General features: G+C 39.0%; 2 protein-coding genes across 2 annotated transcripts; both read left to right on the top strand.

The window, feature by feature from the left end:
• The first annotated feature begins 272 nt into the window (after positions 1–272).
• On the top strand, positions 273–14,648 carry piwil2 (piwi-like RNA-mediated gene silencing 2). The gene is made up of 19 exons (XM_069138830.1): positions 273–317; positions 1,276–1,393; positions 1,721–1,845; positions 2,139–2,219; positions 2,320–2,433; positions 3,713–3,901; positions 4,072–4,156; positions 4,564–4,656; positions 5,130–5,270; positions 5,706–5,819; positions 6,153–6,341; positions 8,593–8,694; positions 8,851–8,967; positions 9,267–9,355; positions 9,697–9,802; positions 9,996–10,249; positions 11,326–11,433; positions 12,146–12,311; positions 14,044–14,648. Exons 2-18 carry the CDS (start codon positions 1,292–1,294, stop codon positions 12,300–12,302), a joined length of 2,166 nt encoding a protein of 721 aa, XP_068994931.1. The 5' UTR covers positions 273–317; positions 1,276–1,291; the 3' UTR covers positions 12,303–12,311; positions 14,044–14,648.
• Positions 14,649–15,839: 1,191 nt separating this feature from the next.
• Positions 15,840–19,815, top strand: LOC138191658 (dynein regulatory complex subunit 4-like). Its single transcript, XM_069138578.1, has 8 exons — positions 15,840–15,868; positions 15,981–16,055; positions 17,251–17,448; positions 17,940–18,146; positions 18,246–18,300; positions 19,532–19,618; positions 19,713–19,725; positions 19,803–19,815. The coding sequence occupies exons 1-8, from the start codon at positions 15,866–15,868 to the stop codon at positions 19,813–19,815; spliced, it is 651 nt and encodes a 216-aa protein (XP_068994679.1). The 5' UTR covers positions 15,840–15,865.
• Positions 19,816–20,709: the final 894 nt, after the last annotated feature.

Below are 20,709 nucleotides of genomic sequence, written 5' to 3'. Positions count from 1 at the left end.
GATATTAACCGGCCTCTGACCGTGGCCTCTGTGGTGGGATCAAGTGTAACATATCATAGATTTAACATTGGAATAGTCAGAGCATATCAAGGCTATAGAGCACTTTGCTGTGTCAGGGACACAATTCACTTAAACTGTAAACAAATAACATAACTCTTGCTGTAAGTTAATTGACTGTTTGTGCTTGTGTGTTCTCCTCTGCTCAGTGAGCCACCTAATAAGACGGGAACACAAGGAGTTCCTGTAGCTATTGGGTCGAACTACATCCAAGTTAGATGCAAGAATGAAGTTGTGTATCAATACCATGTTACATTCACGTGAGTATCATGTACCATTCACTGTGTCCTCGATTCAGCGGCCCTTCAAGAAATGATAATCATGGAAATATAATAAAAACAGAATGCCGTGGGCTGTTTTAGACACCTTTTTATGTGATTTTATTCTAGTGTTGATAGGGTTTTTAATAGTTGTGAACCAAAAATTGACCACTCTTTATCTAATCTCAGAGCAATCATATTTTGGATTAATATTGTCAGTCAATAGTAGGGGTGTAATGCTACACACAACTCACCGTTTGAAGTGAACCTCTGTTTTGAAATCACAGTTTGTTGAGTTTTCAGTAAAAGAGAAAACAAAAATCGATTTAATCTATTTTCAAAAATTGTAAATATTGAATAGTGCCTAACTGGGCACAGTTTAGGCACTCAAATGCTGCACACTGTCCAAAAGGAAATGCTCTGTTATTTAAGAAATGTCCATCAAGACAATTGCATCATCTGATTATTGCAGCCTTTCTCTTTTAATCAACACTGAGGGCACAGCCATCTTGTTAGAAAAACTTAATTGGAATTGACACCGTAGAAAAGTGACTGGAGGCTTGACTGTTAGATTCAGTTTTAAGCCCTTCATGCTGCCCGGCCGATTGATCCATATACTGTGAGCGGAGAGGTTGCAGGAAGGCTGATTAAAACTGAGCAGGCAGTGTGAGTCAACACGAGCATGTTGAAGAAAACTGGCACAGTATCAGCCCAGCTTTCAAGGATAACCTTTGGTAGCATGCAATAGCTGATGTTAAACCACTGTGTGGAACTCACTTTCTGGTTTTGCAAGTATATAGACATAAATAGTGTTTGGCTCACAGGGCGTACCAAACAGGGGAAATATCATACCACACATTGGCTACTGAACAGTTCACATGCCGTTACACCTCTAATCAACAGTAGTAATGTACTGCTTGTATTCTTAAAATTATGTCTTTCAAATATTCTTTTCTAGTCCAAATGTGGACTCGATGGCAATGCGCTTCAGCATGATGAAAGATCACCGCTCAGCCACAGGGGAAGTGGTGGCTTTTGATGGCTCCATACTGTACCTGCCTGGTAAGATGAATGAGGTACGTATCACAGTAATTACTCTTGTCACTCATTGACTATGGTGGGCTGAGGACAGACGTTGGACTGTTCTGTTATTACTTTTTACTTCTCAATGTCATTTTCAGTCGTTTGTCCACTCTTTTGCATCCATGAATTCTCTCAGTTACTCTTTCATCTTTCAGTCAACTAGAAATTATTTATGTAGATGGCTGACTTCCTACAGGGATCTTAAATTTACTGTAAAGAACTCAAATCCAGATTCATTTTACCGATACAATGTAAAATCTGTTAAAAGTTCTGAAGTTCTCTGCATGCCCTTTTTAATATAATATTTTGGTGACATGCAGGTGGTTCTTCTCAAGAGTGTGAGACGGACCGATAATGAGGAAATACAAATCAAAATCCAGTTGACGAAGATTTTGCCACCCAACTCAGATTATTGCATTCCGTTCTACAACGTGGTGCTCAGAAGGTATTTCTTTAAAACTGTAAATGTAGTCAAGTACAAACACTGCTTTTTGTTTGTAAGTTATGAGGGTTTTGTTCTCTTTATAGCTGCAATGTCAGTGAGTTGCCTTTTTAAAATATGATTTCTCCCGTATTTGTTTCACCGAAAGTCAGACTGCCTCAGAAAATTGAAAGAGTACTGCCACTACTTTCTTTGTATCATTCAAGCACTTAAATGAAACAACCTAAACATTGCATCGTATGTTACTATTGGATGGTTAAGTGACGGGACACGACCTGGTGTTCTTGTTTTTCAAGGGTGATGAAAATCATTGGACTGAAGCCAGTGGGCCGAAATCATTACGATCCAGAAAGCGCAGTCATTCTTGGAAAACATGGGTTCGTAGGGAGTTGAATTTTAACATCAGAGGGCACATGCCAGCTTTAAATAGGAAGGCAACACAAGGCCATTCATTATCCCTTTTGCCTGTTTTTGTAGGCTTCAAGTGTGGCCGGGCTATTCAACCTGTATTAAGCGCACAGATGGAGGTCTGCACATGAATGTGGATGTGACTCACAAAGTCTTACGGAACGACTCTGTGCTGGATGTCATGTGAGTTTATACATTACCATACAAACAGCTGCTTGTTCAGATGCATTTAAGTTGGCAGGTAAAGCATTTGGTTTTGTAGATGGCTTACAAGCTCATATCTAGCAAATCTGGCTATTTTTTTCATTCATGTAATTGTTGAATTACACTTTCTTTGGGGCCCGATATTTTACACTGTCTGTGTTTTATTTACAGTTTTGATTTTCAAAAGAAGCTATTTTCATGCTTTTAAGTACCAAAAATCATATCAATACAGTGTTACATCTCTCTTCAGCCTCTCTGGAGGTCGACCAAAAACAGGTTTTTGTGTGTGTGTCTTTAACATGTATTGATATCAATGACCCTTTCCTCTTATTGGCTGACTCTTTTCGAAATGTTGTACGGCTGAGTTTTATAGCTTGCTAGCTCCCTGACTGAATGACTTTTCTGTTTTCTTCGAGAAACTAGGTTTTGACAGTGGGCCATGCTCAAGGCAGACATATCACATGAGTGTTTCTTTGTGACATCACAAAAAAATCCCAAATGGCTGAATACAGTTCATTTCACTGTGCACTGAGCATTTGGACCCTCAAAAGTACTTTTACAGACCTGCTTTATAATCCAAAAAGCAATGGAAATCTAAATTTGTACAATATTTGTACAATGTACAGATGTCACTACCTGAGGGAAGAAATCTCTTTTTTTTCCCTTTTATAGCCTGTTATCGTTATATCTTAACGACCTAACCGTGCTCTATAAATTCTATTCAGCTTTCTGTTGATACTTGAAATCACCGTGAAAAGTCTGGAGACATTAGCCTCAGTTTTGAGTAAATCCGTTGACTGGGGGAATGCTATTGGAAGCTGTAGTACATCCACGGGTGCATTTTTAATTCCGTTTTTTTCTGTTAGCCTTCCGTATGGGTACTCAGACATACTCATACAAGTTTAAACATTGACTGTAACATGACCAAGCCACACAGAGCTATATAAATGTCATGTTTGCATCAATATATATTCATACATACTTAAATACCAGGTTTCACAATGTTATGTTCATTTTTTGTGTGTCCTCTGAGACAGAACTGACAATACCTTTGAGTGTTAAAATCTTTCCCTCTGGGGATGAGGTTGAGTTATGAAGTGAATTGGAGGGCAGCCACTCGTCAAATGCAACATAGATTATTTATAACCATGTCCTAGCTTTCCCTGGTATATTTAAACTGAAAATGCTAAAAGAAGGCACAGGGCCGTTATGTTTTAATGGAAAAGGGGAAAACTGCTTGTATCCTGCTGTCTGCCAGGAACGTGCTGTACCAACACAGCAGGGAGAACTTCCAAGATGAGTGCAGCAAAGAGCTCATCGGCAGCATCGTCATCACCCGCTACAACAACCGCACCTACCGCGTCGATGGCATTGAGTGGAAAAAGTCACCCAAAGACACCTTCACTTTGATGGACGGCACAAAAATCTCCTTTGTGGACTACTACAGGTGAGACTACTCCATCTAACAGGTGTTTAGGTTTAGTTCTGCATTCAAATCTTGGCAGTTCATCATTTAATGTAGATCGGCAATAAAAGGCTGTGAGAGGGTTTTTATTCATACATTTAGTTACTTAAATACTTATTTATTTTCATTGAATTGCCTTCACATTTTAACAGCAAGAACTACGGGATTACAATCAAAGAGATGGACCAACCTTTACTCATGCATCGGCCGAAGGAGAGGTCCAAGCAAGGAGGGAAGGTGAAACCCCTCTTCAGCATCACAATACACAATAATAAAATGCTCAAGATACACTGCCAGGTTTTTAATAATATAGTCAAGCTCTGTACAGTCCACCACTCAGCTGACATGCATGAATTCTTGCCTCAGATTACCACCTTGTGGCGACAGAAAGTCCTGCAATCTGGATAGTTTGTGTGCACTAAACACAAAACATAAAAATAATTGCTTTACAACAACTGAATGAGGTTTGTGTTTTCAAACTTTCACATATTTTCCAACGTGAGAGGCTCTCACTTGAACAACCTACTCATGTTTCATTAGTACATTAGAAGAAGAGAAGATGAAAGACAAAATGATACTGAAAAAATGTTGTGGGCTGTAAACACTTGTCTGCAGATGATTTTATAATAATTTATTTTTTGCAGCAAATCATTACTGGAGAGATCCTTTTAGTGCCAGAGCTTTCCTTCATGACGGGAATCCCTGACAAAATGAGGAAGGACTTCAGGGCTATGAAGGTAAGTTTGACATGGCAGCACAACGTCCTTCCTCTCGGATTCTTTTAACTTCAAACTTTTGAAGCAACACCGACATTAAGCCGCTGTAAAGACTGGATGGTCTTACAATATGGAAAACAGTATGTTCTTTGGTTTCTGCCAGTTACTTTTATTTTTTTTTAATACCATATTGTTAAAAATATTGTACAAACGTTTGACTTGAGAGCATGAAAGGCAGATTTGTAAATATAGTTGGTATTCATTGTAATAGCTTCACACCAGAGAGAGAGAGACTCTGAAAATTTGACCCGGTGACTGACAACTCGAAGGAGAATCAACAGCAGAATGGACCGCTGAATTTTACTCGTCAGAATGACTAAGATTTATGATCATAATCATCACATGGCATTTTCCAAGAGGACAAATTATTGATAAAAGAATTAGTGGAAAGCCTGACTGTATATTTAATGAGAATATCTTTTTATACATTATAGGACTTGACCATGCACATTAATGTGAGCGGTGAGCAGCACACCCACTCAATAAAGCAGCTTCTGAAGAACATCAGCACCAATCCTGAGAGTCTGAAGGAGCTCAACCGATGGGGGCTGGAGATCGACTCAGAAATCCTGCTGGTGAGAAAACATGTCACTTCAGAGAAACGCCTTCTGCTTTTCTTGCAGTGCAAGACAGTGATAAGTGGTATGATGAAAGCAATATTTTTCAAATATCCCAATCCTTCCTCTCAGTCTGACAATACACAATATGCAATTCTTTTTGAAGTGACTGTAAGTCATGTTCCTTTTGAAAGCAGTGGTTAACCATCATTGTCAGGGACCCGGAGCCTATTCTAGTTATTAAACAAGGGACTTAGTGGAAGTAGTCTGGTCCCGAGGAACAGGATAGAAAAATATTGGCTTTATTTGTGGAATATTTAAATGTTGCTTCAGTCTTTGAAAGGTTCACAATAGAAGATCAGGTAGGTTGGAGGGCAGAATGTAGTGTTGATGTCTGGTTTTGCTTCTTGCTTCTCTTTTCTTTGTACATATTAAGTATTTTCTCTTGTGCAGTTGAAAGGGAGAACTCTTCCCCTTGAAACCATCTGTCTGCAGTCTTCAACCTTTGTCACCGGTGCCGATTTATCCTGGTCCAGGGAGATTGTGAGGGATGCTTCAATCAGCTCGGTGAGTTGTGATGAATATAATTTAGGTGTGAAGCAACTGTGCAGTTGAGAAAGCTTGGGAACATCAATGGCTCTTGGCACATTGACATCTGTCCTGGGTTATTGGATCATAGGAGGTCAGTTGACTGTACAGGTGTTGTTAGTTTTGGATGTTGTTTTTTCTCTCCCCAAGCAGTTGTTTCACCTGAAGATCTCTGCCTGCTCTTCTTTTATTTATTTATTTAAATAAAAAATAGCTCCTGTGTGATTCTGCAGGAGATTTACCTGCAAACTCCCAAATATAAAGCAGCTGTTTTTCTTGGTTTCTTCATTAACTCACCCATCTTCCTCTTAGATCCCCTTGAACATCTGGGCTGTCTTCTACCCTCGCCGCTGTGCAGATCAGGCTGAAGAGCTGGTTTCCACATTTAACAAGGTAGCCGGGCCTATTGGGGTGCGGCTGGAACGACCCCTTCGTGTGGAGCTAAGGGATGATCGGACTGAGACTTATGTCAAGAGCATCCACTCACAGCTCACCAGTGAGGTATGACATGAAATGGAAATTTTGATTATTAGTGCAACAAGTGTCCATAAAGCTTGTCCCCCAAGTGTTTCTGCCCGCTTGCTAAATGCCAGCCAACTGAATTTTTACTGAACAAAGCACTTATGAGCAAAGTAGTTATATATTTATATAATGATGATTTCATGTGTATTATCATTCTTCATTCTCAAACAACAACTTTTCGTGACTAAACAGTGTTTTCTGTGCATTGGCTGGCATTTAAAAACATTTAAAACTTCTCTATTTTTACCTCTGCAACAGTCATTGCTGCAGAAACAAGACCTCAAAATTACTGACTGGTTGCCTGAGCAACTGCTAACTGTCAAGCCATGAATAGTTGTGCATGTTTCAGCCCATTTATTACAAACTGCATTGATATTACTGTTTATGATTTAGACTTCATAATGGTGTTCCAGGTAGCTACTGGAAAACCATATGAAATCAATAATATTACTGTGTCCTCTTTACAATTTGATTCCCTATTTGTTATTACTTGTGAATGTTTGATGCACATGAAAGAAATGCAAACAGAACCATTAGTTTTTGAACATCTACAGTGGTGTGAAAAAATGTTTGCCTCCTTCCTGATTTCTTATTTTTTTGCATGTTTGTCACACTTAAATGTTTCAGATTATCAAACAAATTTAAATATTAGTCAAAGATAACACAAGTAAACACAAAATGCAGTTTTTAAATGAAGGTTTTTATTATTAAGGGAGAAAAAAGATCCAAACCCACATGGCCCTGTGTGAAAAAGTGTTTGCCCCCTAAACCTAATAACTGGTTGGGCCACCCTTAGCAGCAACAACTGCAATCAAGCGTTTGCGATAACTTGCAATGAGTCTTTTCCAGCTGTGGAGGAATTTTGGCCGACTCATCTTTCCAGAGTTGTTGTAATTCAGCCACATTGGAGGGTTTTCCAGCACCAACCGCCTTTTTAAGGTCATGCCACAGCATCTCAATAGGATTCAGGTCAGGACTTTGACTAGGCCACTCCAAAGTCTTCATTTTGTTTTTCTTCAGCCATTCAGAGGTGGACTTGCTGGTGTGTTTTGGATCATTGTCCTGCTGCAGAACCCAAGTTGGCTTCAGCTTGAGGTCATGAACAGATGGCCGGACATTCTCCTTCAGGATGTTTTGGTAGACAGTAGAATTCATGGTTCCATTTATCACAGCAAGTCTTCCAGGTCCTGAAGCAGCAAAACAGCCCCAGACCATCACACTACCACCACCATATTTTACTGTTGGTATGATGTTCTTTTTCTGAAATGCAGTGTTACTTTTATGCCGGATGTAACGGGACACACACCTTCCAAAAAGTTGAACTTTTGTCTCGTCAGTCCACAGAGTATTTTCCCAAAAGTCTTGGGGATCATCAAGATGTTTTCTGGCAAAAATGAGACGAGCCTTCATGTTCTTTTTGCTCAGCGGTGGTTTTCGTCTTGGAACTCTGCCATGCAGCCATTTTTGCCCGGTCTCTTTCTTATGGTGGAGTCATGAACACTGACCTTAACTGAGGCAAGTGAGGCCTGCAGTTCTTTGGATGTTGTTGTGGGGTCTTTTGTGACGTCTCGGATGAGTCGTCGCTGCGCTCTTGGGGTGATTTTGGTCGGCTGGCCACTCCTGGGAAGGTTCACCGCTGTTCCATGTTTTCTCCATTTGTGGATAATGGCTCTCACTGTGGTTCGCTGGAGTCCCAAAGCTTTAGAAATGGCTTTATAACCTTTTCCAGACTGATAGATCTCAATTACTTTCTTTCTCATTTGTTCCTGAATTTCTTTGGATCTCGGCATGATGTCTAGCTTTTGAGGATCTTTTGGTCTACTTCACTTTGTCAGGCAGGTCCTATTTAAGTGATTTCTTGATTGAGAACAGGTGTGACAGTAATCAGGCCTGGGTGTGGCTCGAGAAATTGAACTCAGGTGTGATAAACCACAGTTAAGTTATGTTTTAGCAGGAGGGGGCAAACACTTTTTCACACAGGGCCATGTGGGTTTGGATTTTTTTTCTCCCTTAATAATAAAAACCTTCATTTAAAAAGTGCATTTTGTGTTTACTTGTGTTATCTTTGACTAATATTAAAATTTGTTTGATGATCTGAAACATTTAAGTGTGACAGACATGCAAAAAAATTGGAAATCAGGAAGGGGGCAAACACTTTTTCACACCACTGTATACATGTTGACTGAGCCAAGCCTACTAATGCATGTTTTCATTTCACATCTGTGTGAAGCCCAATTTGCAGCTTGTGGTGTGCATCCTAGTCGGCAACAGAGACGATCTCTACAGCGCCATCAAGAAGCTGTGCTGTGTCAAGAGTCCCATCCCATCCCAGGTTTGTGATGTTTGTTTATATGTTTGTGCTGCCATTTCTGAATTAGAGGGGGGGGGGGGGGGAGTGAATAGTTTTGGACTGGAACTGTTAATGAAAATATTTTATTTTAACAGTAGTTAAATAGTTTTTACCTTCTTTTTATTTATTTGTCTTCAGGCCATCAACGTCCGGACAATTTCGCAGCCACAGAAGCTGAGGGGTGTTGCCCAGAAAATACTCCTGCAGATGAACAGCAAGTTAGGAGGAGAGCTGTGGACTGTGAACATTCCTCTGGTGAGTGTCATGTCTGACTAGAACAGGAAGTTGACATGTATTTGAGCTGAGCAGTTTGGAGAGAAGAGCTTAATAGTGATTTTTCTGACCAGCTATGTGGTTAGTACAAGGTTTTGTTGTTATGGTTCTGAGGTCCGTTTTGTTGTGGGCTTCTTTTTTTTTCCTGCTAATATTAAGGAATAGTTATGATTACTGTTGATACGAATGAGTAACTCTTTCACAGCATTACACAGATGTCTTGATTTGTTTCGTAGCAGATTGTAACATGGGGAAATGATTAACCTCTCTCACTTGAATAGAAACGCTTGATGGTAGTTGGAGTTGATGTCCACCACGACCCCAGCAAGAAGCATCAGTCAGTCATGGGGTTTGTCGCAAGTGTGAACAGGTAAACTTTTCTCTTTTTGGTTCAGATCCTGAATTGATGTGCAACACAAAGTACAATATTACAGTAGTGATTTCAGTCACTGCCTGCTAACTTTCACATACTGGCCTCTGCACACAGTTTTTATACACTTCTTGCATAATTGAACCTGCAGGCTGTAAGGTTGTGACTGTAGATAAACCATTACAATATCCTTAAACTAAACTTAAGTCAGTTTGTATATCAATGCAAAACATGTTTGGAATGAGAGGATAACCTCACTTTTAGCATTTTCTCTTGCATTGTTAAAACATATGTTATTAGTGATAATATCTCAGCAATGCATTTGTTGTTTTCCTCTCCAGCTCATTGACCCGCTGGTACTCAAGGGTAACTTTCCAGACACCCAATGAGGAACTGATCAGTGGCTTCAGAGTCTGCTTACTAGCCGCACTGCAGAAGTACTACGAGGTACAGCTCTACCAACAGACATCACATACATTTCTTCTGATTCAGTCCCCCCTTTCTAAACCACAGCTAACTCACTTACCAATCACAGATGACATTTGATCCGACTCTTGAATAAGTTCATTGTCTTAATGTAGTTTGTATCTAAAAATCACATATTGCCTGACATGACGCTCATGTATGTTCTTCTGCACAGGTGAACCACAACTTGCCAGAGAAGATTGTGGTGTATCGGGATGGTGTGTCAGACGGCCAGCTGAAGATGGTAGAGGAGTATGAGATCCCACAGTTGATCAAGTGCTTTGAGACTTTCCCCGGCTATGAGCCCCGGCTGGTCTTCATTGTGGTCCAAAAGCGCATCAACACCACTCTCTATTCCAGTACTGCAAACAGCTTTGGCACCCCTATGCCTGGAACTGTTCTGGATCACACCCTCACTCAGAAAAAATGGTCAGTCTCAGGTTCGGGTTCTCAGAACTAGTTCTTAAGACAAAAGTTCTGAACAGCTGCACTGTGCAGGGGACGATGCAATGAGGTTGAAAAACTTCACAGATGACACTGCTCTTTTTTATAAACAGTCTTTCAAGGGGGACCTTGATAGTGCTCTATTGAAAGGGCCAAAAATAAGTGAGTATCAAATACAAAGCCAGAATGAGAAGTGATATGCGCAGCTCTGCTCACCTCAATACAGCTGGAATATATGCAGTGAATTGGGTGGGAATGTCAGATTATCAGTTTCATAAGTTTAGAGTAAATAGTTGACTTTATCCAACTATTAATCCACCATCCAATACTTATCTTGAAAATTATCAGACGTCAGTTAGTTCTGCAGGCAGGATTTTATAACTCTGAAAATGATTACAGATGCAGTGTTGGTTCCTTTTAACTCAACAATTCGGGGTAAAAAGTAAAATGTCTTCATAGAATGAAGGCCCACAAAATACATTGATAACTGGCGTTAAGCTGCTGGTAAAAGGTGAGTGAGGATCATCTTTTTTGAGATGTGACCTAGTGTTTGTTTTTGCCAGGTCTCTGCAGTATAAAGCGCTCCATATGGAAAACCCATTGCTTCCTGTTAAAGTCAAAGAGAAGTTTGCATTTGTTGACTTGTGTCTTATCTGTCTGAGCCACAGATGACCTGCTTTCTGTTTTAATTGGCTTACACCATCAGTTCAGTTGAAAAGAAATTCTGTAAATGTGAACATTGTCTTCAAACCTCTGCTGTCCAAGAAATCACACATTATACAGCCTTTAAAGAAATATCGTCTTTCTTACTCAAAGACGCTGGGAGAGAAGTGTCTTCTTGTGGTCTTTGACCAGTCAGACATCACAGGAAAGTGGATGAAGGGCAGCTGATTTTTACCTTCTTTTTTTTCTTTTTTTTTTTTTTTTACCTGTGCACATCAAAAAGGCTGCAACACCATCTCCTGGCAGCAGGAGTAAATATGTGCACTTTGCTGATGAAACCACTGGATCTGCTGTTGGCTATTTATAATTTCTCAATGATTATATTTTCCCACATTCAGGGTGGACTTCTTTCTGATGGCACATCACATTCGCCAGGGCTGTGGACTTCCTACACACTACATCTCTCTGTACAACACGGCAAACCTCACACCAGACCATTTGCAAAGGTATTGAAAACCCAGTTCTTTTTCTGCTAATAATCATTCTGCCTTACATTAATATATTTTCTTATAATTAAGAGATTGTCAGAATTGCAAAATAATATTATAAAATATAATGTATAAAAATACATGTTTTCTTTTCTAGGAATGCTCTTCTATATTCGTATTGGCACACATTTATAACATGTTATCTGGTAAAATGGTGTCTGAATGCACAAGTAAGAGTGATTAACCCTTATTTTATTAACACCTTCAAAACACGAGAATATTTTTCAGCAGGACTGTATATTTGATTGAGGTTCCTTGAAGAAATATTTAAATTTATTGACTGAGGCAGTGATTCCGATTATCACAAACTTTATTTAAATAGAAGCATTACAGGACTGTTGGATTACATTATATTATATTTGTAAAATAAAATAAAAACTGCTTTATTCATGAGAACGATCAGTCACTAGTAGATCAAGGATTATTTGATCAGAATATTTTGAATATTACAAAATGCATCCTGGGGAAGAAAAAGTGAAACACCACTCCCCCTACTGGTGTTTACTGAGGGCTACTGTTTAATAAAGTATTATTCTATTATTCCATTATTATTTTTTACAATGTCTTCAAAGTAGTTAAAAAAAAAAAAAAATTTAAAAAAAAAAGGCTTTAATGTTCATGTTCGGTCAGTTCTAAACCACATGTAACAGTCGATTTGGTTTCATGCCAGGCTGACATTCAAGATGTGCCATTTGTACTGGAACTGGCCCGGTACCATTCGTGTTCCAGCACCATGCAAGTATGCTCACAAACTGGCTTTCCTGTCCGGCCAGTACCTGCACTCGGAGCCAGCCATCCAGCTCTCAGACAAGCTCTTCTTCCTCTGAGTTGCACAGGTAAATGGCTTTCTACTTGACTCTTCTTCTGTACTCTCTGGTTTGGCTCTTAAATTCATATCCAGTGTAGAAGTACCAGGGTATGAAATGCGATGTAAATTAGATTACCATTTCTTGATTAGGTAGTATGACTGGACCATAGAGCTTCTAGCTGGTTAGATACAAGAGCCAGTTAACCATTTCTAGAGCACCTCCCATGATGCACTGAGCACCTTTCCCCTCTCTTTCACTCTGCATTTTTATGCCACTATTACATGTCATTAATCTTTGTCTTCTCTCATTTGTAGTTTTGTGTTTTTTCTACGGGTATCTGTAACTGGAGCTGCATGTTTCTGATCTGTAGTTTCTGGAAAATATTTCTGTTCAGTAAACATGTCGATATGTTGCCCTGCAAACCATATCTAAGAATCATTTTTGAAAAAATACACAAATGATAAGAATCTTTTGAGACTTCCTGAGGTTTAGATGTTAACTCGATCAAAAAGAGCTCATTTTATTCACACAAAAGTTTTATTTCTCTAAAATTTTGTTCAAAAATTTGTAGTCACAATAAAAGGACTAAAATGTGCAGTTTTATCATGCAACACAATGCTACAGATGTCACGTTTTGAGAGAGGGTGCCATTGGCATGCTGACTGAAGGAATGCCCCTTAAAGCTGTTGCCTGTAAATTAAATTTTCTCCACCATAAGCCATTTTCTAATGTAGTTCCTGAGAATTTGGCAGTACATACTACTCTCCTCACAACCACAGACCACTTGTAACCACGCCAGCCCAGTACCACCACATCTGGTGTCTTCACCTGCAAGGATCGTCTGGGACCAGCCTCCCAGACAGCTGATTTTACTGATGGCAATTTGAATGCAGAGCGATATGAGATCCTGAGGCCCATTGTCATGCCATTCATCCACATATTGCTGCATGACACAATTCCTGAAAGCTAAAAACATCCCAGTTCTTGCATGTTTGTGATGCTCTGGATTGGCTTGTAATACATTGGGTTCCAATTCCTGCCAAAATCCAGCCACTTCACACAGCTATGGAAGAGGCCACAATCAACAACCTGATCAACTCTATTAGAAGGAAATGTGTCGCACTGCATGAGACAAATGGTCATCACACCAAATAATTACTGGTTCTCTCACACCCAGCCCAAGAAAAACTGCAAATCTGTAGCCATATCTGAAATTGTGCCTAATGTATGAAAAAAAAATTAAGAAAACTGCACCTATTAGAGTGGCCTCTTGTTGTGACCAGTCCAAGGCACACCATTACAATAATCGTGCTGTTTAATCAGCATCTTGATCTGCAACACCTCTCAGCTGGTGGAAAAGAAAGAGACATAAACCTTTTACTTAAACTTATTTATAAAAAAAAAAAAAAAAGGGAAGTGAGGTGTTGAGTGTATATGTAACATCTTTAAAACTATGCATAATGATAATTTTGGAAGATGCACTTTAATACACAAATTCAGGATGCAGAGCATGTGGACATAAAGGACATAAACAATTTAAAACAAATTGTCAAAATCATTTTAACAAACTTTAGGAGAACACGCCCTGTTCTTATTGAACCTCTCCTCTAAATTCCTCCCCTGTGTACTGGCAGATAAGTCTCCAGCATCACAGAATTGACATTCAAGATTCTTGAACAGTGAGATTAATTTTAAAATCGGCCACTATAATTATTATTCTAATGTGCTTTGTGTCCTTCTTTTTAATTTTTTTTTTTAGGTTTAGGCGAAGCAGCTTTATCCACAACAGGAATTAAATCCATGAACACCCCAGATGGCTGATGAACTTTCTGACAGGATCTTAAACATTGTCATCAAGTCAACATGAGACCACTTGCTATTGTGTTGGGTCGAGGCTTCAATGATATGATCAATGCATTTCAAGACAAGTTTTTTTTCTCTTTTTTGGGAGGGGGGGGGGGGCGTGTGTGTGTGTGTTACTGAGAATTGATTTAGTGTGTGCTTCTTTTAGTTATTCCTATTGGGGTAAAAAAATGTTACTCAAATTGCACTAGTTTTACTGTAATATGATTTAGTTTTAGAATCTAAATCAGAGGGTGTCCAGTGTTGGTATTCCTTCAGAAAGTGACTCAAATTTTACATTTTCATAAAACATTTTGTTGGATAGCTAAATGTTGATTGCACTATGTCTCTTCCTTGAACAAGCTCTTGCTTAAATTTTATTTTGGAGTGATTTTTATGTTGTACAGTAAAATGCAGTACCCAGTTATTGTTGTTATGTTGCTGAATAAAGCCCCGTAGTGCACACTTTGTTACTAGTTATGTTTGTTTTTAAGAGATGATTGAATAAAGTATTGCAGTGTTATTGAGAAAAGCTTTTGATATTCATTGTAGCTAAATTGTTATATTATTCAAGTAATAGTAAAATAATATTGAAAGTAATAAATAAGTTATTAGATGAATTGATGAATAAAAATAAAAAAAATTCAATCATGACCACTAAAGTTGTTTTTTGTTTTGTTTTTTTAAAGCCTTTTTTTGCACCTGCAGCAAGTTGTATCTGGCGATGGGGTCCTGTTTTGGGGCCTCCCTGCCCTTCCACTGCATGGTGGGGAAACAGGTAAATCTATAGAAGGGTGTTTTGAAAGTTATAAGTAACTCTGGCCCCCAGTTTCTGCCCTTTAGTTTCATCTACCATTAGACATAATAAGAATGACTAGTATTTGTAATGAAAACTTTGAAGGTATACTTGTGTTCACATGCTTGTCCAATTAATCTGACTAACAATAGACAACGCTTAAAATGTTGGCGTCGCTGCTGAGAAGCTACCAAGTCAAAATTGTGTATTTATATTTCATCCTATTGGACATTTGTCTATAATTCTGTGATTATTAACGCATGAATGCTGACGTTGTGGCAAACGTGTTCACCCCAAAAACGAATCAGTTCAACCTCATGTCCCAAGTGGAAAAGCTTGTGCCACATTTGAAGAAATTCCCTCCAGGCACTCCTGAGATATTACATTCACAACAAGAGGATGGACGTAAGGTCACAGTGACTTTTAATCACCATAATCTTATCAGTTTAACCTCGAATTGAAGAGAATGTTTGTGCCAAATTTTGAAGAAAGTCCGTTTAGGCGTTTCTGAGATAGCCTGTTGACGAGAATGGGAGAAATGGGAGATAATCGTGACCTTTGACACCAAACATAATCAGTTCAAGTTGAAAACCTGAAGAAATCTGAGTTACTTAAGAGGGTGATTAATTAAGAAGCCTATAATCAGTTATGACTTCAATCAGAGTAAAAACTCATGCTGATATAATTAGTTCATCCTTGAGTTTGTGCCTAATTAGAAAAAAATAACCATTAGTTATCACGTTCACAAGAACTGAATGTAGACAGACGGACAATAAAAAAAAAAAAAATAAATAAACATGCTTCCATCTATGGCTATAAACTGCAGGTCATGTGACATGGTTGCCATGACAGTGGATCTTGATTGAGTGCAGTCAAGGAATTCTGGTGTTTAAATTTAACAACATTTTCACTGCCAACATTTTTCTGTCGGTAATATTTCAAGATGGTGAGTAAATCTGTTTATTAGTCACTTCATTACAGTAGCGGTGTGAGCATTAGTGAGAAACGGCTCGTTTGGAGGTTTCGATTGTGATTCTGAATGCATTTATTTTATCCAGCCACCGAAGACTAAACCAAAAGGAAAAAGCGAGAAGAAAAAGGACGTCCCTACAAAGGAGATGGTGAAGGACCAGGTCAGAGATGATGGCGGACTTCATTAACCTAAATAGTTGAACTGGAAGCTTGACAGAAGGAGGTGACAGTTTGTAAAAACCCGAGTTCGGGCATAAGCCGTCGCCATTTTGGTTGTTCGGAGCGGTTTGGAGCCAGAAGTGACCATATTTGGACAAGCTGGGGGGGGGGAAGGGGAGGAGCGAGCGGTGGATCTGACTCGATCTGATTGGAAACCACATGTCCCGCCCACTGGTAGCGGAAACCTGACTGCACTCGTCTTTATGCCTGTCAATCAAACACACGAACTAAACACACGATAGGCAATGCGGGTTACAGGTTGGGTCTTTAGCATATGATTTAACAGATTGACTTTATTCGTATGCAACTTTTCCAACGCCCACGCTTAAAAGGGAGTTAATTTTTACAGTCCTTATAGTGTTATGTGATAGTCTGCTTGCGCTCATGCATTTCCTTTTTAAAAATCACAATAGCTGTCAAAAGTATAGTGCTTCCACTCATCTACAGTGAATCTGACTTAACTGTGGACAATGAAACAGCGCATTAAATGTGGTCTCATACTCTTTAAATAAAACAGAATTTTACTCAATGGGTTTCCTTCTCTTATATTTTAAGGGACCCAACCTATATTTTCTATAATAACAGATATGAACATGTGTCCTCCTAACACCATTAGAATAAAGTTATTCAGACTTTTCAATCTGAACTGAAAAGTTCTACAGTCGTCCTGGAAAACCACTCAAGGCCTGTTGTCTTTTTTTTGTTGTGTTTATATGTTTAGCTGACTAATGTCAGGTGATATTTATGGTCATTAACATGAACAAAATAGAAACCTTTCTCTAGATTTCATAGCAATATTCTAAACAATTTAACTGGTGACAATTTCAGCTGGCTCTGGAAGACTGGAGAGACAGAAATGAGAGGTGAAATGTGTTAAATGATCACCACAAAAACTTGTCACACATGACAGGTTAATTTTCAAGTACAACCACATACTGAAGTGGGACCATATTAACCAAGTCAACAGGCATTATTTACTTCAACTCAGTTCATGCTAGTATCCCAAATCTAACTCCAGAATTTCATCAAAAATTAGGCAAAAATGAACATGCCATTGTAGTTGGTGTATTCTAGTCAATAGCTGCTGGAAAATTGTCCTTTGTTATTTACCTCACAAAAAATGTCCTCTGCCTGCAGCTGTGGGAGGAGCTTTTACGTCTCCAAGAGGAACTGAACAGTGTGCGGATGAAGAAGAACCTCTACAGAAGTGAGATGCACGAGGCCCATGGATTCTGCCACTACGCCAAGAAAAACCTGGAGGTGACCAAGAACAGGATGAGAGAAAAGCTCAGGTTGAAACAGGAGGCTGGGAAACAAAGAAGAGCAGAAATTGAAGTGAGTTTTTATAGTTGTAATGCATGAATTAATAAATTTAATTTCAGTTTTACAGTTCCGATGATGGAAGGACTTTACTAAACGTCCTTCTGACTGGTCCTGCATCGCCACACTCAAAGACATCTGAACTCAAAAGCTACTTGTCCAGGAAAACCACTCAACGGCTTATTGTCATTGTTTTTTTGTGTTTTATATAGAAACCTTTTTTGAGATTTCAAAGAAATATTGTCGAAAACAATTTAACTGGTGATGATTCAAGCTGGCTCTGGAAGACTGAAGTGACAGATTCCCAGAAAACCATGTGACTTGGTTTAGGAAAAGGTGGTTTTGGGTCCAAATGAGTTCTGAAGTTCTGCCTCCACTTTTTGAAGTTGCTTTGAACAGAACATTTGGAACATGAATGGATTTTAATGTAATACTTTTACATTATATGGCATTTAATAGGGGTACAAGTTTTACAGCAGAACACAACATTTGATCATTGATTCCAGGAGCACGAGCTGAAGCTGAGACATCTGAATGCTGAACACCACAATGACCTCTGTGAAGCGAAGACGAATACTGTCACCACAACCTCAGACATGAAAGGAGAGCAGTTGAAGTCAAAGCTCAAACTTCAGGGGGAAATGCAGCGTTTACAGGCACTTAAGACAGACCAACGTTTTCAGAGCCATCTCAACATTAGGAACCTCCAGCTGGTGAGGCCAGAATATTGTTCGCACTTTCGGTTCTCCATTTGTCTCTTGTTTTATTTCTATTCATCTGTGCTACAAACCTATCACTTTTTTCCTTAATAGAAACAACAGAACGAAGTAATTGAACTATTAAAGAGCTACAGCAAGAAAGATACAGGTAAATCAACTTGTGTCCATTTCTTAGTTGAAGTCAAGTGCTATCGTAAACCCTGCTCATGAACTGTGGTTGCTCTCTGTTGCCATTTGAATAGAAATTGAGGCAGAATATGAAAGAAGAAGGAAAAATGTGTTTGACGAGCACGATTCAAAACTGAGAACAGAGTTCAAAGAAATCAAGGAGAGACTGAAAGCATACGAGGCAGCAGAAATAGCAGAGGGTGACAAAGTTTCGACAACTGCGTACACTAAAAGAAATGCAAACACTGACAGACTCAGAGACGAGGTAAGATGCAAACATCACACAAACCCGTCACACGAGAGGTTAATTTATCCGCAAATAAATAAATGAGTTTATGTGCCTATTCCACCCATATCTTATTTAGTTTTTACATTTTCAAATCCAAGAACCTGGAAGATGCAAAACTTAATTTGTCTTAGTTCTGCCAAGAAATACACCTTGTTTGAGAAAAAAAAAATGCAATTCCACAAAAAGAAAAGTGCTAATAAAACTGAATGAAGTACAGGTTGTCATTTTTTTGTTTTCATGTGATAGGCAGAAAATGAACTTGCCAAGAAATCGAGCATGCATATGAAAAATAGTGTGGCAGCAGCTGTCCAGGAGAACAAACGCTATAAAGAAACTCTGCGGGATTTGGAGCAAAAGTCGTCCGACAGCAATCAACAACTGGTCGCCCATAGAAAAGCCACGGCTCAGAGTTTGAAGGTTTACTACTCACTTCAGCCTGCAGAAAGCATCAAGCTACCTTCTACACCATTATCACTGAGATAGTTTAACTTTTGACATGTACAAATTTATGTTGAACATTTATATAATTTGTGAGATTTTTGGGTTTCGGATATTGTGTTTCGTGTGAGGCAAACAGGTGTGATTTTCCCTGATTTTTTTTTTATCTTTCATATTGGTTTGAGTCCATCCCCAGGCATCATAAAGTCAAACATGATTAAATTCTCCTTATCATCTACACATGTTATACAGAAGATTCCACACACTTTTATCCAAACTGTGCTTTGGAAACATTGAATAGAGGATGTAGAATTGTGGTTCAAATTTCATCTGCAGCACCTGCTGTTGTTGAGACATTTTTAACATTCAAAAGAGAATCACACCTGTTCAAATGACAGTGAAGGTGGGGATAACATTTTATAGAAAAGTGGATTGTTTCCTAATAGCGTGAGAGTCAGTAAACTTATAATGAAGTCTTGAACAGGAGAGCAGAAAGCGAGCTGCATGTACGCAGGAGGAGAGACGCGACCTGCATTTGAAGGAAAACCAGTTGGAGACGAAATGCGAACTGGTAAACTGCTGTCATCCATTTGTCTGAAGATTTAACTTTAGTCGCTTGCTCAGCTGATGAACACTGAATGACGTGTGGTTCATGTGTCCTGCAGCTTCAGCAGGAATGCAAGGAGCTGCAGAAGCAGCGGTCCGTGGCCTATCTGAGCATGCAGCAAAAAAGGTCCCTGAAGGTCATGGTGCAGGAGAAGAAGATAGATGCCCTGACAGAAATTCAGGAGAAGGAGCAGCTCAAACTCTGTGTGGCACTCGCCTTCACACAGGGAGACCAAACAGCTTTAAAAAACATTAAGGTGTGATTTACTTTATCTGTGGTTTATTTTTAACCCGTGTTCAAAGGTTGGCAGGAACATCTACAGCAGTCAGTCCGAACTACATGAAGATAAGAATTAGTGTCATTTCACCGTGTTTTTAATGGCTCCATTACCTTTCCTCCAGTGCCAAAGAGAATAAACTCGACCATGTCAAGTTTTACAATTACTCAGACAACAGTTAATTCCACCAACTACACAATAAGTTGATAGACTGTGAAATCGGTTGTATAATGTGTTCAGTGTAGGAGTTGAGTTTGTAAAAGGAAAATAAGTCCGATAATGTTATAGTGATGTCTGATAATTTTAGGCATCACTGTTGTCCCTCCTCCATTGACACAGTGCTGGTGCCTTATCAAGAACCAGTTCCACGCATTTCACCGAAAAAAAAAAGATTGGTCCAGAAAACTGGAAGAGTTGGAACCAGTGACCTCGGTGATTATTGGAGGGTTAAGAACTGAGAGCAGAACATTCAGTTGGTCCGATTTGTGGTTGAATCTGAATGAGCCGTTCAGGGACACTCAAAAATTATCCTCGTTAATACTCAATGCTTTAAAAATGAGTGATTTTTTTAATCAACATATTATATGTCCTCACAATTGGCATTTGATTTAGTTTTGTTTTATCTTACTGTGATATGCAAAGGCTCTTTGAATTCCACCTTCAGAAAAGTCATCGTGAACGTTTTCATTCGGGATCAAGATGCAGATTTGGAGTATCACTGTGTTTGAGGAGGTTTACAACGTTACACAATGTTAATACACTGTTTTTGGTTTCAGGT

The sequence above is a fragment of the Embiotoca jacksoni genome, unplaced genomic scaffold, assembly GCF_022577435.1.
Source record: "Embiotoca jacksoni isolate LCO1_2020_lvr unplaced genomic scaffold, fEmbJac1.0.p SCAF_8, whole genome shotgun sequence".
NCBI classification, from domain to species: domain Eukaryota; kingdom Metazoa; phylum Chordata; class Actinopteri; family Embiotocidae; genus Embiotoca; species Embiotoca jacksoni.
Note: the sequence above shows the minus strand (reverse complement) of the source record. Positions and strands in the feature narration are given on the sequence as shown.

What these genes read in the sequence shown, in the direction of transcription:
- piwil2 (XM_069138830.1), top strand. Translation starts at nt 1,292, where the DNA reads ATGGCAATGCGCTTCAGCATGATGAAAGATCACCGCTCAGCCACAGGG. An exon ending in GGTCCAAGCAAGGAGGGAAG is followed by an intron (nt 4,157 to 4,563) that starts GTGAAACCCCTC and finishes TATTTTTTGCAG; the next exon opens with CAAATCATTACTGGAGAGAT. An exon ending in ACCCTCACTCAGAAAAAATG is followed by an intron (nt 10,250 to 11,325) that starts GTCAGTCTCAGG and finishes TCCCACATTCAG; the next exon opens with GGTGGACTTCTTTCTGATGG.
- LOC138191658 (XM_069138578.1), top strand. An exon ending in AAAGAAGAGCAGAAATTGAA is followed by an intron (nt 17,449 to 17,939) that starts GTGAGTTTTTAT and finishes CATTGATTCCAG; the next exon opens with GAGCACGAGCTGAAGCTGAG. An exon ending in CTACAGCAAGAAAGATACAG is followed by an intron (nt 18,301 to 19,531) that starts GTAAATCAACTT and finishes AGTCTTGAACAG; the next exon opens with GAGAGCAGAAAGCGAGCTGC.